This window comes from Sus scrofa, chromosome 6 (genome assembly GCF_000003025.6).
Source record: "Sus scrofa isolate TJ Tabasco breed Duroc chromosome 6, Sscrofa11.1, whole genome shotgun sequence".
Lineage (NCBI taxonomy): Eukaryota > Metazoa > Chordata > Mammalia > Artiodactyla > Suidae > Sus > Sus scrofa.
Genome location: NC_010448.4, coordinates 106,671,219 through 106,696,506, shown reverse-complemented (window position 1 = coordinate 106,696,506; position 25,288 = coordinate 106,671,219). Strand labels below are relative to the sequence as shown.

Sequence of the window (25,288 nt, the reverse complement as noted above, 5' to 3'; positions counted from 1 at the left end):
GCTAGAGGTCTAATCGGAGCTGTTGCTGCCGGCCTAGCCAGAGCCACAGCAATGCAGGGATTCAAGCTGCGTCTGTGACGTACACCATAGCAGAAGGCAACGCCGCATCCTTAACCCACTGAGCAAGGCGAGGGAGCAAACCTGCAACCTCGTGGTTCCTAGTTGGATTCGTTAACCACTGAGCCACGACGGGAACTCCGGTAGTTTTGATTTGGGTAACTGAGTGGACAGACTGACTGAAAAGGGTGTATTGGAAAATTATGTTGGGAAGATTGTATGGGGAAGGATGAGAGCTCAGTTTTGATTACAATTCTAAGGTAGTTCCAGAATCTCCAAGTGGAGATGTCTATTTGGTGTATAACTAAACATAGATCTAGAGTGTGGGAAAAGTTTGAACTAAGGAAAATTGTTGGTTTCGTTATTTGAAGATTTAGAAGAGATAGCCACCCTGGGGTTTATAAAACGAGAGTGTAGGAGAGAGTTGTGTGGAACACTGTCTTTTAAGATCTCAAAGAACATCTGAGAACACGTGTACAAGGAAGAACCAGGAGAGAGTGGTGGAACCCGAGACCCAGAACCGTCAACACCATCACACCGCAAGTGAGGGCTGGAGTGGTGATAGAAAAAGAAGAGCAGTCTACAGAATGGTGGAGGCACTAGTGGGTACAGTGAGTAAACACCAATGGCTACCATTGTCCAAAGAGGTTGATTCTCTAATTGCTGATTACATAAAGGTGCCTATAAATTTTCTTTCAGCTACCCTTGAATAGTAGTTCCATTATAAAATGTCTAGGATATAGGCATTATAGGAACCAAAAGTATAGACAGGACCACAAGATCTAATGGGTTTTGCCTTTATCTGCATGGGCATACAATGGTTTTATTTCATTTTGTAATCATTATAAAAATCACTATTTTACCAGTTCATAACATGCAGGAGTGAACTTGGTATATCTACTAAGAGTATGACTAGCAAAAGAGCACTAAGTACAGTAGACATGCAGTGATATTTTAATGGTTGTTGCTTACTTTGCATGGCTGCCCAGCTAAGGGTCTGGGTAGGAATACAGCCATGTTTCTGCCTAGCTGTATTTCACAGGGATTAAGGTGACTAAACTGATTTTTGGGGTAGTGACGGTAGACATACATACAGCTTCCACCTGTTCTCATGGCTCTTGGGCTTTCTGGCAGATAAAGGGAAGATTGCATTTTATAACAACAAAGAAGTGGTAAGAAAACTTATTTATGTTGCTCTTTCTTTCAACTTAATGCATCTGCTGTCATAGTCACTAAAGTACAGCTGACCTTTGAACAACGTAGGGGCTAGGGGCGCCAACCCCCCCCACAGTTGAAAATCAGGTGTAACTTTACAATCAGTTCTTCATATTAGCCCTCTCAATCTGCGGATTTAACCAACGATGGATCTTGAACTGTAGTACATACTTTTTTTGGAGGGGGAGGAGGGGGGTCTGCATGTCAGTGGACCCACAGCTGAAAGCTGTGTTGTTGAAAAGTCAACCATAGAGCTTTCCTTAACTTATTTGTACTTAACCTCAGAGGTCCTTCCCTTCATTTTTTTTCCTTTTTTGAGAGGGGCAGGTGCTGCATCTATGGCATATGGAAGCTCCTGGGCCAGGGATGAAATCCAAGCTGCAGCTACAGCCTATGTGACAGCTGCAGCAACACGGGATCCATAACTTGCTGCACCACAGAGGGAACTACTCTGAAGTCATATTTAGTAAGTTTTTTTCAGGGAAGCACAGGGTTTCATTGTTTTATCAGTATTCTTAGACCTAGAGGGAGTTTAAGGGCCAGTTTCCACGACTGAGGACAAGCCTGAAGAATGTTCTTTGGATGTTGTTCACCTGTTCGTGGTTGAATATGAAGGTATAGCAGTCAGAGTTTCATAGTTAGCAGTCTTTCTAAGGCAGCTGCTTTGGAGTATGCACTGGAACACCTGCAGTTTCTCCTTGCTACTGAATCTGTCATCATACTTAAAATTTGTTGCCCCTCCTAACGCATCAGCCAGGGGCCTTTGGCCCTGAAGAATGTTTTTATGGTTCTATATCAAAGTCTATTATTTTAGCACTTTTTTATTTTGGCCATGCTCATGGCATGTGGAAGTTCCCAGGCCAGGGAACAAAACCCTGAGCAACCTGAGCCGCTTCAGAGACAATGCCAGGTCCTTAACCTGCTGTGCCATGAGAAAAACAACTATTTTAGCACTCTTGATATGATAGAACTCAAAAGCATTTTGCGGGGGGGGGGGAAATAATTTATTCTCAAAAGTTGGTAAAATAAGTTGGAAGGGTTCCTTCATGGCTCAGTGGGTTAAAGATTGGCATTGTCACTGCTGTGGTACAGGCCTGGAAACTTATGTATGCTGCAGGCGAGGCCAAAAAAAAAAAAGGAAATTGGAGAGTAACACCTTATGTAATACTACACATTTCTACCATCCCAAAGTTTTGCCTTTTGGGACACCAGGGTGAGTGTAGTTGCCATCTATAAAATATTGGGGATGTACCATGAGTATGTTTCTTTAATGATCATTTCTGGATCTCTTGTCTGTAATTATGTGGCACTCCACAAGTGGGTGTAGTGTGTGGATACTTTATACGTGTCTTTGTGTATAAGCTAGAGATTTATTTAGCCCTTTCTTGGACTGTTAGGCTAGAATAGTACAATCTTAGAGTCATCCAACCTCTGACAAGTGGACTTCCAGCCTTTCTTGGACAGTGCCAGACTTGGGAGCTCATTCCATTTTTGAACATACCAGAAACTTAAAACAAACTTTCTTTTTTTGGAGGATGGGAGAGAATTTTAATACATTCATGAAATCAAATGAAAGGACAAGAACACACTGTAGACACAACTTAAGACAATTTAGAATCATAAACAAAATGTGAGGTAGACTGGCTAGTGAAATTCACCAAATTTTGGTTAAGAAAATTTTACAGTAATAAAGTAATACAGGTGCCTCCTTTTCTAAAAATCACAAAAAAGCAATTGCATAAATTACAGCCAAAAAAATCGAATACAACAATTCTCATTGTAATTTTAGTTTACATTCAGTATTGACCTGTGTGAACTGTCGTATCATGGCCAGGTTCAACAGGTCTCCAGGTCAATTATTATGCAGGCCTAGTGAGCACATTCACACCACAGTATTCTCCGGGATGGCAAGGCTCGAAGTGGAACACGCCAGGGTATGAAGTACTAAGCATGGTGTCCTGTGCTTGTGCAATTTTATCCTTAAAGGAGAAGGACCTAACATTCTTTAAAAGAGTTATACTGATGATTTTAAACTGCTGGTTTTAAAAGACCCAAACCTTGGTAAGATAGACATTGAAAAGAATAGGCAGGTCAATTTGAATTCTCCACCATTTGTGGGATGATCTCTGGGCTTTATTCTGGCATTTCTCTTCCTCAGAGTTAAATAGTATTTAAGAGATCATAATCACTTTATCTTTTCCTTACCTAATATGGACTCCCTGTAGCTAAAGTAACTACTTTAAAAAAATTTGTTTTTCCTTAGACTGTGACGTCATAAAGCCAGAAGAAACCCTGAAAAGCCATCTGCCTCAGGTACAACTGTTTTAAGATTATTTCAAGCATTTTTTTTTCTTTTGCCCTATATAGTAAACATTGCACAGATGGTGGGTTTCTTGATATTATCTGTATTGGGCCTTTTCAATAAACAGGAACAACTGAAATACATTCTTATCTAAATTCGCCTGCTTCAGAACATACCTCTTTGCCAGAAATTCTGTTGTACTTAAAATTAAGGAGTATTTTTAAAGCATATAGAAAGCAGGTCCTCTCTGAAAGTCAATTAAAAATGGGGTTTAAAGGAATTGTTCAAGATACATATAAAGCATCATGAATAGTTAGATTAAAATCAAGAGATCTGAAACCATCTTCAGATTAGTACATTCCATCTTTCACTAGCTGTAAACGCTTCCTTATCACAAACTAATAAAGCTGGTCAATTAATACTATTTGTTCTAAGTAAACACGGGCTTAGTAGGCCCCTCTCAGTAGTTTGGGCCACAAATAAGATTCAAGTAAAAAGGGCCATTTTAAGTGGGGATAAAATGGGCTAGTGAGAAAAATGTCAAGATTATTTAGTGATGAGAATTGGAGTAATTTAGAGTAAACTTCCAATAGACTTACTTTGTTCTAGAATTTTTAAAAAAATGTTTTTGATTAAAATAATGAGCTAAGAAATGTGTAGAAACTTATGCCTCCTACTGTTGATACTAAACAAATACCCCCTGCTGATTTTAATGAGTCAATCCTACGTCACTGGTAGGATTAAGTAAAACAGCCTCTCTCTTTCTATGGCTCTGTTTCCCATTCAGCAATTTCTATGGTATTATCAGTATAAGGCAGCTAATGTTCATTCAGTGTATCTTTTAAAGGAAAGGTTGCTTTAGTCTTGGAAAGGAAATACACTAGTTCCACTCCACACAAATCCTTAGCCTGCCTGCCACTTAGCTCTGCTGGTGCCCACTGCTTAATTCCAACCAAACAGGTTGGATGTGGGTGACTGCTGAAAGCTGCTTAATTGGCTCATCTACCGAGTCAGGTTCTCCATGTACAAGATTAATCCCTGTTCCCTATTCTCATAGATTTGGTGTGCTTAAGAGACTGGAAATGTTTTTAAAGAATGGATAAAGCAAAAGAACTTCAGCCAAGAGAAGCTGCATAAATACACATAATGCCTGCTCTGCATTTACTAATTTGTTCAGTTTAAATAGTAAACTTTTTACTCCTGTGGAAATTTTGCCAAACGTTTCAATACATATAAGATTATAAATCTTAAAACTAACACTGCACAGAGAAAGACAAAGCTACTTCTTTTTTTTTTTTTTTTAAATACAAGTATCTTCTACATTCTATCATTTTCAGACCCCTGAGTAATACTGTACCAAAGTACAGATCTGAAGAGAAACTGAGGGTTCTGGCCTCAAACGTTAATCTTCAATGAATCCACACCAACGGCGTGAGTCTCATGTAACACATTCAGGCTGGCTAATGCCGAGTCAGTTTCCCCCAACCTAGCGTAGTAGAAAAAATAATTCAGACTCCATGTTGTTTCTCCAAAGCATCTCCTCAGGCTCCCATGGGCAGACCCTGGCTTACATAATTGCATAACTACCTGGGTGGAGTTAACCTGAATTTAAGGTCCTGAAATTGGAACTGAAGGAGAGTGATGCCCCCAAAGACCTGGGTCAGATGTGAGGGGTTCTTTGGAGAATAGACAAATATGTTGCACTTTGCTCCACAGTGATTGTACTTTAAAGGAAAAAAAATCTCAAATAATTGTGCCCCACCCCACCTAGGCATCCCTTTGCTAGTTTTGGTCTCTTCAAAAGCTCATACGTGACGTCCAGTAAGAAAGTAGAGGGGCTTGTCGTCATTGCTGTTAGCGGTTTGAAACTCGTCCCGGAGGCGGAACTGCCACTCATCCTCCAGCTCTAAGCGGACAATTGTTTGGCGTAAGGAACTTCTGTCTTGGCAGATGACACAGAGGGTAGCACCTTCAGGAGAAGAGCAGAAATGTGTCTTATGCTCAGGGATTGAAGTGATACAGAGTCTTACTATCTCCCTCTGATTATATCGCCTAAACCAAGATGTGACAGCCGACATAAAGTAACCAATCAGAATTATTATTTTCAATAAACAGTATTGTTACAAATTCAGAAGTTTAAAAGAGCGTAAAGTGACAAACCTCCCAACAGCATCCTCCCTTCCCTTGTGGTGACCACTCTTAAAACCCATGTCATAACATCTCCTGTGTCCCTCTGGAGCAGGGGCTCTCAACCTCAGCACTGCAGACTAGATAATATTGTGGGGGCTGTTTTGTTTTAGGATATTTAGCAGCATCCTCTGCTTCTACCACTCTATGCTAGATCCCATGTGGGATCCAAGCTGCGTCTGCAACCTACAGCACAGCTCACAGCAACACTGGATCCTTAACCCACTGAGCGAGGCCAGGGAGAGAACCTGCATCCTCATACTTCCTAGTCGGGTTCGTTAATCACTGAGCCACGAAGGGAACTCCAATCTGACTGTCTTAATCTGCATTTAGTCTAACTCCCCTGTTTAAAACAAAACAAACTAATCAGTGGCCCTGGTTTAAAGCAAAGTATACAGTTTACGGGCAAAATGATTGTTAAAGTGTTCTTTTTTATCTTTCACCTCTGTATTTTGTGCAGTGGGAACTGATAGCATTCACAAGCAAGATACTAAATTTGATTTACCTTTTAGAAACTTAAATTTCTTAAGAAGATCAGCACCTACAAAAGAGTCACAGAGGTACAAGAGGAGTCCACTGAAACACACCCCTTCACAGTTGACATTGCTGGAGTGGGGTCGGGAGCTGACGTAGCATATGGCCACCTGGAATCAGCAAGCAGAAATAGCACAAGCATTTCAAAAGCAAGTGAAACTTTTGCATCTTTAGCTGAATGAGTAATTGTTCATTTCAGGGTCAGGTAAAGGAGACACTTTTTTTTCCCCAGGCTGTGTCTGTGGCATATGGAGGTTCCCAGGCTAGGGGTCTAATAGGAGCTACAGTTGCCGGCCTACACCACAGCCACAGGAACACAGGATCCGAGCCACTTCTGTGACCTACACCACAGCTCACAGTAGCTCCCTGATACCTGATCCACTAAGTGAGGCCAGGGATTGAACCCACATCTTCATGGATCCTAGTTGGATTTGTTTCTGCTGTGTCATAAAGAGAACTCCCTAATAGTCTTTATAAGATGAAAAAGTTTAAAAACTACCTTCCACAAAAAGTCATACTTAGGAAAGATTAAATTTTCAGATCACCTAATTGATGAGATTAAAATTTTTTAGTAAGTGTTTCATTTAGATATATGTAAATTTTTAGTTGGGTAGAAGCTTCACAGTAGTACATGGATGTAAATTTTTAGCTCTATGTGGTTTGTGTGTACAAAAGATAACTTCACAAAAACTGCAGCTAAGTAAGTGTAGGATAGTTAGACTTTGAGAATGGTGCAGTGGCTTACTGTGTGCGCCAGACTGTTCATGTTCAAATATGGTTCCTCTATTTTAGAGGACACCGAACAAGTCTCTGTAGAGGTAATAGCAGTACCTGTCCATAGGACTGTTTTGTGAATAAAATGAATAGAAACCACTTAGTAGGTGCATAATGAGTGTAGGTGCTGTTAGTAGCAGTGGTCTGGAGACTGTGTTGTCAGACATCTGCAGCCCTGGATTCTGGAGTGACAGCCTTGGGAGACCTGAGTCAGACACGTATAACTTACGTGGATGTCTGTCCCAAAGTGCGTTTTTACATCTGATGGTTTTTAAGGTTCCTTCTGCTCCTAAAATTGCAATTCACTGTCCAACCTGCTGTGCAGATTACTGAGATATTGTAAGATTGAGAATGTAAAATGTTTACACTGTTCAATTTTAAAAACGAGTTTTGAAAATTGAATACAGTTGGATTTTAGTCTTAGGAGGTTGTGTTTGTCAACATATACCTAAAAAAAAAAAAGCCTGGAAGGAAACAGTGATAAAAATGTTATGTTTCCATTGCAAGTGATTTTCTTTTTCTTTTTAGGGTTTCACCTGCAGCACATGAAAGTTCCCAGGGTAGGTGTTGAATCAGAACTGTAGCTGCTGGCTACACTGGATCATTGACCCACTGAACGAGGCCAGGGTTCGTTACTGCTGAGCCACAACAGGAACTCCTTTGCTTTCTTTCTGTGTATCCTCTATTTTAATTCTTTGAGGAAGATATGTTAATGAATAGGGTAAAACAGAAGAAAAAATTTAAAATAATCCTATGGGGAAGCCTAGTGGAAGAAGTTCTTAAAGTCTTGAAGGTCATCAGTGGTCAGAAGCCTAAAGGTACAAGTGGCAAATGAAAAAACTGATAGAGAACTTGAGACAGAGGAGAGTGGGGAAAGAATGAAAAATAAATGAGGGAGTTCCCATCGTAGCGCAGCAGAAATGAATCCAATTAGGAACCATGAGGTTGCAGGTTTGATCCCTGGCCTCGCTCAGTGGGTTAAGGATCTGGTATTGCTGTGGCTGTGGTGTAGGCTGGCAGCTGGAGCTCTGATTGGACCCCTAGCCTGGGAACCTCCATATGCCATAGGTGCGGCCCTAAAAAGACACGGAGTTCCCATTGTGGCTCAGTGGTTAACGAATCCAACTAGGAACCATAAGCTTGCGGGTTTGATCCCTGGCCTTGCTCAGTGGGTTAATGATCCGGCATTGCCGTGAGCTGTGGTGTAGGTCGCAGACGCAGCTCGGATCCCGTGTTGCTGTGGCTCTGGCGTAGGCCAGTGGCTACAGCTCCGACTGGACCCCTAGCCTGGGAACCTCCATATGCTGTGGGAGCGCCCCTAGAATAGGCAAAAAGAAAAAAAAAAAAAGAAACAATAGAAAAGCAGAAAGTTCAGGAGTGGGAGCTAAAAGGTCTCCCATGATCCCCTGAATTGTTCAGCAGTCACTGAGCTCCTCTCATCCCCTAAAACAGTGCCTAGAGCCCTGGTGCCTCTGAAGAACTCGGTCTCACAGAGAAATGTCACGCAATTGTGGTCTGTCTGCTTCATGTCATGAGGGAGAAGCAAGTAACCATTTCTGCCTCAGGTCACCCAGGTGGGCGTCTCAGGGCAGCTGACCTAAGCTAGCTTGCAGGGTCCATGGGCTTATGGCCGGGGAGGGAAATAGGTGTGTATGGGGGGTGCCATCACCCCCAATGTGTACTCTGCTCCTTGTCTGTCTTCCACTTAGGCTTTCAAACGGGATCCAAAATGGGAAAGAACTGGATGGAACAGGTCAGGCACAGCACCAGCCCCTTCTTTACCTCAGGCCCAATGTTAAGGTAGCAGTCGATGGCCAACACGGGACTCCTGAAGTTCTGGATGGCTTTGGGGAAGAGTTTGTACGAGGCATGCTGAAGGAACTTCTCCAGGAGAAACTGTGCAGGGGCTGCCAGTAGCGTGTGTTCGCTGTCTGGAGCACAGACATACTGCAGGGGCAAGATAGGTGCTAGGCTCTCTGACACCTGAAATCAGAACCAAGATGGTCATGGGCAACGTGTTGGTCTCTGTGTGAAACTGGCAAGGAAACACTGCATTGCATCCCAACAGTCCCAAAGAATGGCAGTAGCACAGTGACAGGTGTTGGGCTCAAATGTAAGCCTGTCATTCTTGGGTTCTGAAATTTTTTTTCTTTTGTCTTTTTAGGACCACACCCGTGCGTGGCATATGGAGGTTCCCAGGCTAGGGTCCAATTGGAGCTACAGCTGCCGGCCTACACCCCAGCCACAGCAATGCCAGATCCAAGCCGCATCTGCATCCTACACCACAGCTCAAGGCAATGCTGGATCCCCCGACCCACTGAGCAAGGCCAGGATCGAACCCGTAACCTCATGGTTCTTAGATTTGTTTCCGCTGTGCCATGACAGGAACTCCCAAAATTTTCTTCCCTTGGAAATAGTGCAGTTGGATGTAACATCACCTGGGCACATCAAGGGCAGAAGCAAATGCGAAGTAGGTGGCTTTGAAAGTGCATTTAGCAGGTACACTGTGAGGGCCAAGAGGAAGCCTCTTGCAGCTCAGCTGGATGTGGATGGGTTAAATCCTATCCCATCCCCAACCACCACCCCCCCAAAAAAGACAACATAGCAGAGAGGTTTCTAAGCTCCACTGGGGAGCTCAGAATGATTGCTTTAAATGATTAGATACCAGTGAATATCTTAAACAGAAGAGGGTAGGCCCATGGAATTAACCCTTAACAGGTTTTGATCTGCAAAAAAAAAAAACCAAAAAACTGGCAAAAGACCACATGAGCGTCTTGATTTGTATTTCTCTGATGTGTTACATGACGAATGTACAAGTGTTAACTTTGCCAGTTCAAGAATGTTGAATGCCCCTTGATGGAGTTAAGCCTTAAGTCTAAAGAAAGGTAATTTTCTTAAGTTTTCAAAATCCAGGTTTGGGAGTTCTCTTGTGGTGCAGTGGGTTAAGGATTGGGTGTGCTCATTGCAGTGGCTTGGGTTGCTGCTGTGGTGCAAGTTTCTGGCCCGGGAACTTACACATGCTGTGGGTGCAGCCAAAAACAAAACAAAAAAATCCAAAATTGATGTTTGGCTCTATCTGAGTCCAAAGTAAGGGAAACTACTACAAGTGGCAAGTGCTTAATGCCAGTACCTAATAATGAAGATACTAATGAGATCATTGTCTTATTTTCTTTTCTTTTTTTTTTTTTTCAATTTTGGTTTATTTTATTTATTTATTTATTTATTTTGTCTTTTTAAAAAATTTTTATTTATTTATTTATTTATTTTGTCTTTTTGCCATTTCTTGGGCCACTCCCGCGGCACATGGAGGTTCCCAGGCTAGGGGTCGAATCTGAGCTGTAGCTGCCGGCCTACGCCAGAGCCACAACAATGCGGGATCCGAGCTGCAAGGCCAGGGATCAAACCCGCAACCTCAGTTGGATTCGTTAACCACTGAGCCCCGACGGGAACTCCCATTGTCTTATTTTCAATAGTAGACTCAAGCTTGGAAACTTACCATGATCTTTGGTTTAATGATAAAGTCCCTTTGCCCTCCAACCTGAACTTGCTTCTTCATGAGACTGAAGTTATTAAAGCGGCAGATGAGCAGGCCACTACTGTTTGTTCTCAGGTTAAAGTCAACATCTTCACAGAAATACCTAAATTATAATCACAAAGATAGGTTGTCTTGACTACCTGTCACATCTCAAGCATGATGATTACACACAGGGAAATGTGTGGCAGAAGTCAGGATACAGCCTCAAGCAGAAGCAGCCATTTCCCCTCGTGGAGCCGGCTGTCCTAACACTGGCCTTTGAACCTCCTGATTTGGGTCTTCCAGCCACTCAGGAAGGGGAAGGTGAGGTGACAGGTCCCGGACGTTCTGCAGTGCCTCAGGTGTTCCTGAACTGAAGCTGGACAGCACATTCTGTGCACTATTGTGGGACAGAAGTGGAGAGCTGCCCCCAGTTTTAAAATCCTGGCTGTGAACCGGTGAAGTATCGGCCAAATTTAAAACACAGAAGTGAATTAACTACAGAATATCCTAATAGCTATGGGGGTGGGGGTTGACATAAGAGGGACTTTATGGCCATTTCAGACTTTCCAGAATGTGGACATAATTTATTCAGGAGGCACGGCCATGGCTAGCTGGGCTTTCCCTACAGGATCCAGATCTCAGGGTCTTGCTAACATTTGAGGAAGTAATTACCTTTTGAGTTCTGAGGGTAGATGAAAGGTTAATCTTGAATGGATTTATGGGTCCACACTGACATATGTTGGTATCACAGTATTTTCTGTGTTTCAGTTCTTGTGGAATAATGAGATGGCCGAGATTTGTTTTCCTAAGCATGTGACATTGCAGCATCTATTCTTAAGGGTCTGGGTCAGTTTGAAGGGTGATGAAGGGGTACTTTTTGGGGCTTGTGATCCCCCTTTCTCTGTCCATATAAAGAGAGCCTCAGTCTCTCAAAGACACAGAGACAGGAGCATAAACACTACAGAGGCTGCCTGGGCAGAAACAGTTGGTGCCAGGATTACCTGTTGAAGTCATACTGCACATTCTGAGTCAAGTCTATGTTGAGGAGAATGAAGTCGTGCACGTGGCACCTAGAGAATGGGGACTTGAGGCTCTGAGAAGTCAGTTTGCTGCTCCACTTTTGTATGCCCAGGATTGCGTAGTGGATGATTTTTGGTGTTGCTTCAATGTGCTGCAAGACACTCTTCAAGGACACGTTCTTACTGGAAACTCCTGTTTCCACGGGCTGTCTGTGAAAAGTAGAGTTAATTTATATGAGCGATAAACCAGTGTTACTGAAGAGAGGGTCACGTAGGAAGAACACGCACACATTGGTATCTGTGAAGGATACGATAAGCTGATTTACTTCCTATTAGCCTGAAATGGAGAAGGATGTCAAGCCAGCTTTCATGCTGCCTGTCACTGCTCACCTAAGGAAGCTGCCTTCTGGGGTTGGGGCTGATCACTTAAAGGCAAAGCGTGATATCCGGCCCATTTCAAAGTGAGTAATGAACAGGGTAACCAAAGGGGGTAGCCAGAGCTTAGAAGCACGAGCATACTTCCCAGTACTGGTAATTACGGGAGAATAAAGGACTATCTGAAAACCTCACTGGCTTCAAAGCCACAGGGGAAATGGGCACAGAATCACGATACTGAGCTGGAAGAGGCTAGAGACCCTCTGGCACAGTATTTCATGGGGACGTGAACATTTGGGACCATTTATTGCAGAGGACTTGTCCAGTTTAGCATAATTGCATGGTCCTCATGGATCCCCTCACCACTGCCCCAGGAGAACACTGATTTTGGCCTTGACATAATTTTACATGTGATAGAATTGAGACAGAGGTGAAATAACTTCCTTTTCATCCAGATAGTTATGAAGCATTTGGGACTAAAAAAGCAGGTCTCCTGATTCAGAAGCCAGTGAACTTTCTAAATAAACCACAGTGTCTTTCAGCAGACTTTAATAGCAAATCAAAGCTGTGATGCAGAAATGGTCCAAGAATTTAACAGCATACTGAATGTCTAAAGAATTCCCAAGCCACCACAAAGTGTGCTAGTGAGAGTAGTTTCACGGGCAGCCGTTCTGCTCTGGAAAGCAGCACCTCTCTTATTTTCTTCCCTAATGGCATTGTGTCACGCTCTAGAACTGCTTAGGAGGGACCATTACCCGCTCTGCTCCTCAACACTGTGGATGTTCCACAGGACGCACGAGTCGTCCATCACAACGATGAAAGGCCAGACACACTGGCGTTTAATGCCCAGCTCTTCCAAGCGGTTCCTCTCCAGCTCCAGGTTGTGATATGACAGCTCCTTAATGAGAAACCTGGCAGCACCTAGAAGACAACATAACCTAGGCTTGTACATCCTTTGCTCCGGCTTGGCTGAGGCCCTGCAGACAGCTTATTACATCCTCTTCATAAGCTTGCCTGTTCACATGGTGACTGTGCAGGTGGGGGTCAACCAGATATTCAGAGCAGCGGTGCTCAAACATCAGTGTAGATAAGAATCATCCACAGAGTCCCTGTCATGGCTCAGTGGTTAATGAACCTGACTAGTATCCATGAGGACACAGGTTTGATCCCTAGCCTTGCTGAGTGGGTTAAGGATCTGGCGTTGCTGTGGCTGTGGTGTAGGCTGGTGGCTACAGCTGCAGTTCGACTCCTAGCCTGGGAACCTGCATATACTGCGGGTGCGGCCCTAAAAAGACAAAAGACAAACCCCATAGGGGTTTAAAAAAGGCAGATTCCTAGAGCCTGCCACCAGAGATTCACTTTAGCAGATCTGATAAGGGGCCAGAAACCAGAGATGTCTTTGCAAGTGATACATAAACTACACTTTGAGGAGTACTGCAAGGACCTGGTTTCCCTGGTAGGACAAAGGATACCACAGAGAAGAAACACTTATTACTGGTTCCTTAAAGCCATGATAAAAGCCTCGTAGTCTCACAAGCAGCCACTTGCATGTCCTGCAGTGGGGGTAGCTGGGCCTGCAGTAGTGGGCATGCCACTATTGTGGCCCCGGCTTTAGATACTTTTAGGAAATTGACAGCAGTGTCTTTGAAGAAGATTCTGGAAACTGGTATCTTTTCCCTAGGTCAGCTTTTGTGAAAGAGGAATATAGTATAGTAAGAAAAAAGACTGGAGCCAAGCTGCTTAGATTTGAATTCTGATTCCACTAGTTTCTGTGTGACAGTGAACAAGTTAACTCCCCTGTGCCTAGGCTTCCCCACCTGTAAGAAGGCGATGATAATGTCTACTTCATTGTATTGTTTGGTGCTCAGGACAGTGCCTGGCACATGGTAAGTACTCAATGAGTGTTAGCAATTATTAAGATGATCATCAGGAATTAGCCAGGTTTTATGAGTGGGCCACCCTAAAATGAAACAAAATGTAGAAGGTAATGAAAAGGCTAAAGAGAAAAAAAAAAACCCCAAAAAACCAACTATTAAGTCTATGGAAGAACCAGGAAAACAGTTTGCATAGATCAGGGCGATACTAGGATTTAGGAAATCTGCCTTTCAAGAGCATTGTATATAACAGTTGGCATTCGCAACATAATAAAGGCCATAGATGAAAAGCCCACCGCTAAAATTACACTCAGTGGTGAAAGGCTGAAAGCTTTTCCTTTGAGATCAAGAGTAAGACAAGAATGGAGCTCCTGCTGTGGTGCAGCAAGATCGGTGGCACCTTGGGAGTGCTGAGACGTGGGTAAAATCCCTGGCCCAGCACAGTGGGTTAGGAATCAGGTGTTGCCACAGCTACGGCTTAGGTTGACACTGACTTGGATCTTATCCCTAGCCTGGGAGGTCCATATGCCTTGGGGTGACCAAAAATGAAAAAAGAAAAAAAAAAAAGACGATGCCTACCTTTACCACTTCTATTTAACATAGTGCTGGAAATCCTAGCCAGAGCAGTTACACAAGAACATGAAATAAAAAGTCACCCAAGTTGGAAGTAAAATTACCTGTTTGCAGACATGATCTTACATGTAGAAAACCTTAACACACAATGAATTCAGTGAAATTGCAGATATAAGAACACTCATAAAAATAGATGTTTCTGTGTACTAACAACAATCTAAAAAGGAAATTAAGAAAGCAGTTCCATTTCCAGTAGCATCAAAAAGAATATACTACTTGGGAATAAATGTTTAACCAAGGAGGCAAAATACTTGTATACTAAGTACAAAACATTGCTAAAAAAAATTAAAGACACAAATGGTGAGTCATCCCATGTTCATGGATTGGAAGATGTAATATTAAGACATTAGTATCACATAAAGTAATCCACATATTTAATGCAACCCCTATCAAAATATCAGTTTTTTTTTCAGAAATAGAAAAATCCATCTTTAAATTCATATGGAATCTCAAGGGACTCTGAATAGCCAAAACAATCCTAAAAAAAGAACAACAAAGTTAGAACTCTCACACCTGGCTGATTATGAAACTAGAGTAATCAAAACACTGTGGTAGTAGCATAAAGACAGACAATATAGATCAAAGGAATAAAAATTCAGAGCCCAGAAATATACCCTTGCATATATGTATGGTCAAATGTTTTTTTTTTTTTTTTTTTTTTTGTCTTTTTGCTATTTCTTTGGGCCGCTCCCGCGGCATATGGAGGTTCCCAGGCTAGGGGTCTAATTGGAGCTGTAGCCACTGGCCTACGCCAGAGCCACAGTAACACAGGATCCGAGCTGCGTCTGCAACGTACACCACAGCTCACGGCAAAGCCGGATCATTAACCCACTGAGCAAGGGCAGGGACCGAACCCGCAACCTCAAGGTTCCTAGTCGGATTCGTTAACCACTGCGCCACGACGTGAACTCCTCAAATGATTTTTGATAAAGGTGCCAAGACCATTCAATGTATAAAGGATAGTCTCTTCAACAAGTAGTGTTGGGAAAACTGGATATCCACATGCAAAAGAATGAAGTTGGAGCCTTGCTTTATACTAAATAAAAAATCAAAATGGATCAAAGAGCTAAAAGTATAAAACTCTTAAAACATGGGAGGAAGTTTGATGATAGTTTTGGCAGTGATTTCTTGGATATGACACCACAAGCATAGGCAACAAGAGAAAAAACAGACTGGACCACATAAAAGTTTAAAAATTCTGTGCAAAGAACACAACAGTGCAAAGGCAACCTATGGAATGGGGGAAAATATTTACAAATCTTGTATGATGAAGGTTAATATCTAGAATATACAACCTCCTACAAGTCAACAACAACGAAAAACCTTTGTCCAAAGAAGACATACAAGTGGCCGACAAGCAAATGAAAAGATGATCAACATCACTAATCATTAGGGAAATGCAAATCAAATCACAAGAAGATACCACTTCACACCCATTAAGATGGCTACTAACAACAAACAGCAAAATCTCAAAATAACAAGTATTGGTGAAGATGTGTTGAAGCTGGAACCATTCTGCATTGCTGGAAGGTAGGTAAAATGATACAGCCATTATGAAAAACAGTATGTCAATTCCTCAAATTTAAAAATGGAATTACCACGTAATTAAGCAATTCTACTTATGGGATATCACCGGAAGAACTGAAAGCAGAGTTTTGAAGAGATTTGAACACCCATGTTCATAGCAGCATTATTCACAGTAGTCAAAAGGTGAGGAGCAGGCCAAGTGTCCATCAGTGGATGAATGGATAACAAAAATGTGGTGTATGGAATATTATTTAGCTTTAAAAAGGAAGGAAATTGGAGTTCCTTCGTGGGGCAGTGGAAGCGAATCCAACTAGGAACCACGATCCCTAGCTTAGCTCAGTGGGTCAAAAATCTGGTGTTGCTGTGAGCTATGGTGTAGGTTGCAGATGTGGCTCGGATCTGGCACTGCTGTGTCTGTGGTGTAGGCTGGCAGTTGCAGCTCCGATTAGACCCCTAGCCTGGGAACCTCCATATGCTGTGGGTATGGCCCTAAAAAGGCAATTAAAAATAAGGAAGGAGATCGACACATGCATAACATAGATGAACCTTCAGAACACTATGCTAAGTGAAATCAGCTAGACACAAAAGGACAAATATTGTAGAACTGCACTTATATGAGGTACCTAAAGTAGTTAGAATCAAAGACCAAAAGCAGAATGGTGGTAGCTAGGGACATGGAAGTTAGTCTTGAATGGTACTGAGTTTCAGTTTTGCAAGATGAAGAGTGTTCTGGAGATTGGTTGCACAGCAATGTGCATATACTGAACACTACTGAAACATACACTTAAAAATGGCTAGGGAGTTCCCTGGTGGCCTAGAAGTTAAGGATTTGGTATTGTCACTGCTGTGGCTGGGGTTTGATCCCTGGCCTGGGAACACTGGCATGCTGTGGGTGTGGCCAAGAAAAAAACCAAAAATGGCTAAGATGATACATTTTGTGTTTTTTACCATAAGTAAAGTTTTGGAAAATATTTTAATCCCATATTAAAGCTAAAGTTTTTAGGAGAAGGAGCGGAAGGGAGAAAAAGGATGGAAGAGACCCAGGAAGGAAGGGAGAGGCGCAAATCAGGCAGAGATGGGAAAGAGACCTGGTCTCTTCTGTGTTTGCTCCAGCTCTGGGCTGGACGTTCGTCCCTCTAAAGCTCTTGACGAAGGTCAGCCCTTCTGAGACTCTGCATTGAGTGAGAAATTCACAGAAGCCAGTGGGAAGTGATTTAGATACAGGAAGTGACCAGAGAGTAGAGTCAGGAATACTGGGCCCAGGGGTGGGTTCCCTGCCTGCAGGAGGTAAATGACGGAGCTCTGGATGCTCCCTCCATCCCCTCCCGTGGCTGTCAGTTCCCTCAGCAATCACAGGCCCCTCTGAGAAATCAGCCACTGCTCTTAACTCCCTGGGGAGGAGCAGGAAAGACTTCTTCCAGGCACTTGAAAGGCGACTGCCATGGACAGTGATAATGCTTCTGGTCCCCAGCTGTACAGGCCCCCTGAGAACTTGCCGTGTGCCTTTAGGATTAGTGAGGACCTTCAGAGATTCCATCCAGATCCCTCCAAACTGGAGTGTAAACTACTAACTTCCCTCCTCTCAGACCAGCCTCCTCACTGTGATGCCCCTGCTGCCAGCTTGCAGCGAGGAACGTCAGTGGCCCAGCCTGGGCAGAGCCCCAGCTTTCCCGGAGTGCTCAGTGTACCAGTGGTTTCTTTGGTTACTAGTCCTCAGAAGTTAAAAATTCTGCAAAACTGCAGATGAAGATAAATGAAAACGCAAAGAGGAGTCAGGAGTTCCCATTGTGGCTTAGTGATAATGAACCTGACTAGTATCCATGAGGACACGGGTTTGATCCCTGGCCTCATTCAGTGGGTTAAAGATCTGGCGTTGCTGTGAGCTGTGGTGTAGGTCGCAGATGCCGTTTGGATCCCTCCTAGCCTGGGAACCGCCATGTGCAATAGGTACAGCCCTGAAAAGCAAAAGAATTTAAAGAAAGAAAGAAAGAAGAGTCAAAAGTCTATTGGTCCACAGGACAAGATACTCTCCAGAGGCTGGGGAACCTCTGAAAGTTCCTGCCTGGGGAATCCAGCTCAGTGTATCCTTCCAGCCCTTCCTCCCACCCCGGGGCCCCTCTTACCCACGCCTGCATTATTGAACATGCCCGGAAGCACCAGCATGATGTGGTTGGGCCAGTACTTGCGGTACAGCGGCATCTCATATTCTTTGACCACCAGAAGGTGCAGGTGGCTGATGCCCTCCATGGCGTGAAAAAGGTTTAGGAGTCCATGCTCGTGGCGACCACTGGAGGGAGTGAAGATGGGGCTCTTGACTGCGTTCAAATTCTGCTGAAAGAGGAGGAAAAAAAAAAAAAAAAAAGCCAGAGACCAAAAAAGAAATTAGAGCTCTTGGTTGGCTATAAGAGGCTTAGAAGAGCTAATCTAGTACCTGAGGCCCATCAGGCCTCATGTCCAGGCACCTTCACCCACCTTGTCTGAAACCAGGGGCAGCCGCATGCTCTCCAGGTGTTTGCCCTGCTTGCTGAAGACAAAATGACTCTCTTTGGACTTGGGAATGATGAAATAGAGCTGCACCTCTTCTCCCAGCATAGACGAAGAGAAGGTGAAGGCATGAAGGGTGGAGTCGGACATCTGTGTTTGCAAAGGAGACAGGGAAGGGGTGTAAGCTTGTGGTTTGCAAACGTCCTGGCCCCTTGTTGAGGTTAAGACCTGCAAACTCACCTGAACTTCTGCCTGCCGCCAGGTCCTGCTGTGTGTGTAGTGTCAAAAGGGTTGGAGGGGCAAGAACTTCACCTTTTAGAGGCTGCTGCAGACACGAGAGCCAAGCACCTTTCCCCTAAACAGCCTGTCCATGGGCGGGGAAGTACCTGTTGCTTGAAACTGCCTGCACTTCCCATGTTCTTAGAAGCACTACTGCTCAGTCCTAGGAGGTCCAATATACATAGAAGATATATTGCTACAGAAAAATTCCCAAAGGTGCCCAGTGATGGGGAAAACTCTCCTATGTGGGTCAGGTCAAATGAATGTCATTTTTCTTTTTCTTTTTTTGAAAATAGAGGGGTTTTTAAATTTTATTTTTTGTTTTATATAATATTTTAATAAATGTATTAATATAATATATCCTACAGTATGGGATTTTTCTATATTAAAGCTTTATAATTTCCTGTCTCTTGATCATATCTATTCAGGTTTAAACTCTATCTAAATTTTTTTTTAATGATCATAATCTAATTTCATAGAATTTCCATCCCACAGCCCAAGCACATCCCCCCACCCCCCAAACTGTCTCCTCCGGAGACCATAAGTTTTTCAATGTCTGTGAGTCAGCATCTGTTCTGCAAAGAAGTTCAGTCTGTCCTTTTTTCAGGTTCCACATGTCAGTGAAAGCATTTGATCTTGGTGTCTCATTGTATGGCTGACTTCACTTAGCATGATGATTTCTAGGTCCATCCATGTTGCTAAAAATGCTGGTATTTCGTTCTTTTTAATGGCTGAGTAGTATTCCATTGTGTATATGTACCACATCTTCTTGATCCACTCCTCTGTCCATGGACATTTAGGTTGTTGCCATGTTTTGGCTATTGTAAATAATGCTGCAATGAACATCAGAGTACATGTGTCTTTGCGAGTCGTGGTTTTCTCTGGATAGATGCCCAGGAGTAGGATTGCTGGATCAAATGGTAGTTCTATTTTTAGTTTTCTGAGGCATCTCCATACTCTTTTCCACAGTGGTTGAACCAATTTACAATCCCACCAACAGTGTACTAGGGTTCCTTTTTCTCCACACCCTCTCCAGCACTTACTGTTTGTAGACTTTTTGATGATGGCTATTCTGGTTGGTGTAAGGTACCTCAGAGTGGTTTTGATTTGCATTTCTCTAAGAATGAGTGATGTTGAACATCTTTTCATGTGTTTTTTGGCCATCTGGTATGTCTTCTTTGGAGAACTGTCTGTTTAGATCTGCCCATTTTTTGATGGGGTTGTTTTTTGGGTTTTTTTTTTTTTTGTCTTTTTGCCATTTCTTGGGCCGCTCCTGCAGCATATGGAGGTTCCCAGGCTAGGGGTCTAATCAGAGCTGTAGCCACCAGCCTACGCCAGAGCCACAGCAATGCGGGATCCGAGCCACGTCTGCGACCTACGCCACAGCTCACGGCAATGCCGGATCGTTAACCCACTGAGCAAGGCCAGGGATCGAACCCACAACCTCATGGTTCCTAGTCGGATTCGTTAACCACTGGGCCACGACGGGAACTCCCTGTTTGTTTTTTTTTGGTATGGAGCTGCAGAAGGTGTTTATAAATCTTGGAGATTAATCCCTTGCCAGTTGATTCACTTGCAAAGATTTTCTCCCATTCTGTGGGTTGTCTTTTCGTTTTGTTTAGGGTTTCCTTTGTTGTGCAAAAACTTTTAAGTTTGATTAGGTCCCACTTATTTGTTTTTATTGTCAATACTCTTAAGAGGTGGATCTGAGAAGATGTTGCTGTCCTTTATGTCGGAGAGATTGTTTGACCTATGTTTTCCTCTAAGAGTTTATAGTGTCTGGTCTTATATCTAGGTCTTTCATCCATTGTGAGTTTATCTTTGTGTATGGTGTTAGGGAGTGTTCTAATTTCATTCCTTTCCATGTGGCTGTCCAGTTTGCCCAGCACCACTTATTGAACAAGCTGTCCTGTCTCCATTGTATATTCTTGCCTCCTTTGTCATAGATTGGTTGGCTGTAGGTGTGTGGGTTTAATTCTGGGCTTTCCATCCTGTTCCACTGATCTATATGTCTGTCTTTATGCCAGTACCATGCAGTTTTGATGATTGTTGCTTTGTAGTATAGTCTGAAGCCAGGGAGTCTGATTCCTCCAGCTCCATTTTCCTTTTTCAGGATGTCTTTGGCTATTCTGGGGCTTTTGTGCTTCCAAACAAACTCTAAAATATTTTGTTCAAGTTCTGGGAAAAATGTCCTTGGTATTTGATAGGAATTGCATTGACTCTGTAGATTGCCTTGGATAGTATAGTCATTTTTGATAATATTTACTCTTCCAATCCAAGAGCATGGTATGTCTTTCCATCTGTTTGTGTCATCTTTGATTTCTTTCATCATTGGCTTGTAGTTTTCAGAGTACAGGTCTTCTGACTCTTTAGGTAGGTTTACTTCTAGGTATTTTATTCTTTTGGATGTGATGGTAAACGGGATTGCTTCCCTAATTTCTCTTTCTCCTCTTTCATTGTTAGTGTATAGAAATGCCGTCGATTTCTGTGTATTAATTTTGTATCCTGCGACTCTGCCAAATTCATGGATGAGCTCTAACAGTTTTCAGGTAGAGTCTTTAGGGTTCTCTAGGTATAGTATCATGTCATCTGCCAATAGTGATAGTTTTACTTCTTCCTTTCCAATTTGGATTCCTTTTATTTCTTTTTTTTTTTTTTTTTTCTTGATTCAGAGCAACAACCCATTTTTTTTTTTTTTTAATTTTCCCACTGTACAGCAAGGGGGTCAGGTTATCCTTAGATGTATACATTGCAGTTACGGTTTTTTCCCCCACCCTTTCTTCTGTTGCGACATGAGTATCTAGACATAGTTCTCAATGCTATTCAGCGGGATCTCCTTGTAAATCTATTCTAGGTTGTGTCTGATAAGCCCAAGCTCCCGATCCCTCCCACTCCCTCCCCCTCCCATCAGGCAACCACAAGTCTCTTCTCCAAGTCCATGATTTTCTTTTCTGAGGAGATGTTCATTTGTGCTGGATATTAGATTCCAGTTATAAGTGATATCATATGGTATTTGTCTTTGTCTTTCTGGCTCATTTCACTCAGTATGAGATTCTCTAGTTCCATCCATGTTGCTGCAAATGGCATGATGTCATCCTTTTTTTATGGCTGAGTAGTATCCTTTTATTTCTTTTACTTCTCTGATTGCCGTGGCTAGGACTTCCAAAACTATGTTGAAGAGTAATGGCTCATTCTTCTATGTAAACTATTAAAACTGACATCATTAACATGACTGTGTGGCCCCATCTCTCCTGGTTACACTGGAAGCTGAAGTTGTTTGAATAGTCGTTTAGCCTTGAACTCTGGCTTCTTGGAGAGACCATTTGATTCATCCATGCTAATGAATGAATTAGATCTAAACTTTTTTTTAGTTTTCATTATTTTTTTCTTTTTATGGCCACATCTGTGGCATATGGAAATTCCCAGGCTAGGGGTGAATTGGAGCTGCAGCTACCAGCCACAGCCACAGCCACATCGGATCCAAACTGCCTCTGTGACCTACACCACAACTCACAGCAATGCTGGATTCTTAACCCACTGAGTGAGGTCAGGGATTGAACCCAAATCCTCACAGAGACGTCAGGTCCTTAACCCACTGAGCCACAATAGGAACTTCTAGCCTGTTTTTGTTTGTTTGTTTGTTTTGTCTTTTTGCCATTTTTTAGTCTGCTCCCGCGGCATATGGAGGTTCCCAGGCGAGGGGTCGAATTGGAGCTGTAGCCACTGGCCTACGCCACAGCCACAGCAACTTGGGATCCGAGCCACGTCTGCAGCCTATACCACAGCTCACGGCAACGCCAGATCCTTAACCCACTGAGCAAGGCCAGGGACCGAACCCACAACCTCATGGTTCCTAGTCGGATTCGTTAACCACTCCACCACAACGGGAACTCCCTAGCCTGTGTTTTAAATTGCTAGAGAGTTCACATGCTCTCTCAGTAACCCACCTCAGTGAATAATTTACATAAAAGTCTTTACAATGCAGATAGTATTTGGCTTAATGAAAAGATAGCATCACTTTTCAGCAGCAGCTAGAATCCAGGTAAGTTTCAAGAGTTTCAATCTAAAAAATAATATTGTGGAGTTCCTGTCGTTTTGCAGTGGAAATGAATCCGACTAGGAACCATGAGGTTGTGGGTTGGATCCCTGGCTTCACTCAGTGGGTTAAGGATCTGACATTGCCATGAACTGTGGTGTAGGTCAGCTGTAGTTGCCATTAGACCCCTAGCCTGGGAACCTCCATGTGTCTCGGGTGTGGCCCTAAAAGGCAATATTTTATATATATATATATACATATATCTATATATATAAAATAGTAATTCTTCCCCTACATTCTCATTCATTCTGCTTCACCAGTGTGGGAATGTACTACTTGGTGAATACTATAATCGCACAGAATCTATATAAATAGAGGACTTTTAAGAAGGAAATTTCTAAAATCTATGGTTTATAGATCAGCGGGCTTGAATCCTCTGAATTCAATCCCCACTTGAATTGTGAGCTGATTTCAAACTAGTTTCAATAACGCAAGCATACAAGTGGGATGTGAAAGGTAACTTGTATCAGAAGAGCAGAAAGTCAATTCACTTACTTAGTAAATCCCTGCTAGGACGCTGTGGGGAGAGAGGAAGACCTGGTCCTCAAGAGCAGAAGCAAGGACGGGGGAGTCCACCCAGCACATCCTCAACGAAGGAGGAGTTGTCTGAGTGTTTAGAGCCAAATAATAAAAGCCAAGAGGATAAAGTGGGGAACGTGACATCAATTTTTTTCCCAAAGAGGTGCTGGATACTATCATCATTGGCCTTTCCCCTCTTCTGTGCTTAAAGGTGCACTGGCCCAAAAGAAGCTAAATACGATGGGGTATTTGCTCCCCTTCTATGTTCCTAGCTCTCTCCAAACAAAAGAGCAAACACTGACTCCTCTGTATGCTTAGTGGTCAAAACCATCCCACACTGAAGTAAGGGTGAAACTAGGTCTGTTGAAATCAACAGACTTAGTCACACCTCAAAGGGTGCATGCTACAGGTGTGTAGGTAATAGTGCCATTTTTCATCAATAACCCAAAGTGGAGGGGGAAGACCCTTTCACCAAACATACTATAATATCCAGCTTTTTCAGGATCACAGATAAACACCTCAGCTATTGTTTTTTTTTTTGGTTCACCCCAAGGCACATGTAGTTCCTGGGCCAGTGATTAGATCTAGTGCTGAGTCCCTAACCCACTGTGTTGGGTGTGGGATCGAACCTGCATCCCAATGCTCCCAAGACCCTGCTGATCGTGTTGTGCCACAGCAGAAACTCCTCAGCTACTTTCTAATCTCAACATGACGAATGTAACCATTCTGATGAAGGGACTTAAGACACAAATCAGTTCCTTTTTCTCTTCCCCTCTTCCTGCCTGTAATCCTAATAAGCCTAAAGTCATCTTAATCAATTGCTTCCTTCATTTTGCTCAAAAACAAGATGCCCCATCTCATACATAAGTGTCTAGGGCTTGACACTGGGACCTTTTATTTCTTCCATAAAAATCCCCATTAGGTAACAGGCAGGGGCAAGGGGGCTGCACCTGGGAGGCAGAGGTGAAGTCCATGTACTGGTGGCACTGCTCGCAGTGGTGGAAGGTGTTGTAGGCTGCATACTTGGTCAGCATCATGGACACAGTTTCTCGTTTCCGGGGCTCCTCAACTTTAGATTCCTTTATTGCTTCTGTGTATAAAGGGGCAAAACAACCTTTTCGTGAGGTGCATGAAGATCTACACCTGGAAAGTCCCCCCACTCCCCAGGAGGGCTTTTGCTAGGTCTTTGTAACTTATGCCCTGAGACGAAGGTATGAAAAGTAAAAGGTGATCACGTGTGTGTGTAAAACGAGAGAAAAGCAGAAGAGAAGGACTGAAGCTGCTCTCCAAGATTAAAATGTCCCAGGCCTCCTGGACTTAGGTTCCCCTTGACCTTGGGGCTCCACATGCACTGACCTCGTTTGACCCCTGCCAGCTTCTCAGTGTAGACCAGGCTCATCAGCCTATACTTGGGGTCGTGCACACTGACGTCAAAGGGAATTTTACTGAAGCTCTCGATGTCAGGCCAGGGCTCTCCCTCTGACTGGCTCACTTCACTGCTTTCGCTGTGATCTAGGACAAGAAGAAAGTGCACAGAGCAGGCAGACTGCCTGGTCTCCCTCCCTCCCCCCAGCTGTCAGGGGCTTAAGGTTTTATGAAACATAAAGCCCACATGAGGGGACAAAGGCCTTTCTGGAAAATGAGCTCCCTTGTCCAGGGCAGTGGGAACCAGAGTTGTCCCTTCAGAGCCCTGCTGTGGGGAGGGGGGCAGGTGCTTGCCCTCACTGGTGCCCATCATCAGCCTCTGCACCCCCATCCACAAACTCTCACATCTATGAGATCAACTAGTCTCCCACTCCAGCCCCCCAGATTGCCTTAAAATCTTATTTAAGATGATCTGAATTCTTAGAGTTTTAGTTGTGGGATTCTCAGACGCTGACAGCTGAAGTGATTTCA

The 25,288-nt window shown here is 43.3% G+C and overlaps 1 protein-coding gene across 1 annotated transcript in view; it reads right to left on the bottom strand.

Annotated features, from left to right (window-relative positions):
• GREB1L (growth regulation by estrogen in breast cancer 1 like) overlaps positions 2,796–25,288 on the bottom strand; it is a 147,830-nt gene continuing 125,337 nt past the window's right edge. Inside the window, 10 exon segments of the mRNA XM_021096163.1 lie at positions 2,796–5,543; positions 6,267–6,405; positions 8,852–9,052; positions 10,566–10,707; positions 11,588–11,815; positions 12,736–12,901; positions 18,138–18,342; positions 18,487–18,648; positions 24,343–24,482; positions 24,749–24,904. Coding sequence (XP_020951822.1) covers positions 5,380–5,543; positions 6,267–6,405; positions 8,852–9,052; positions 10,566–10,707; positions 11,588–11,815; positions 12,736–12,901; positions 18,138–18,342; positions 18,487–18,648; positions 24,343–24,482; positions 24,749–24,904 — 1,703 coding nt within the window. The 3' untranslated portion in view covers positions 2,796–5,379.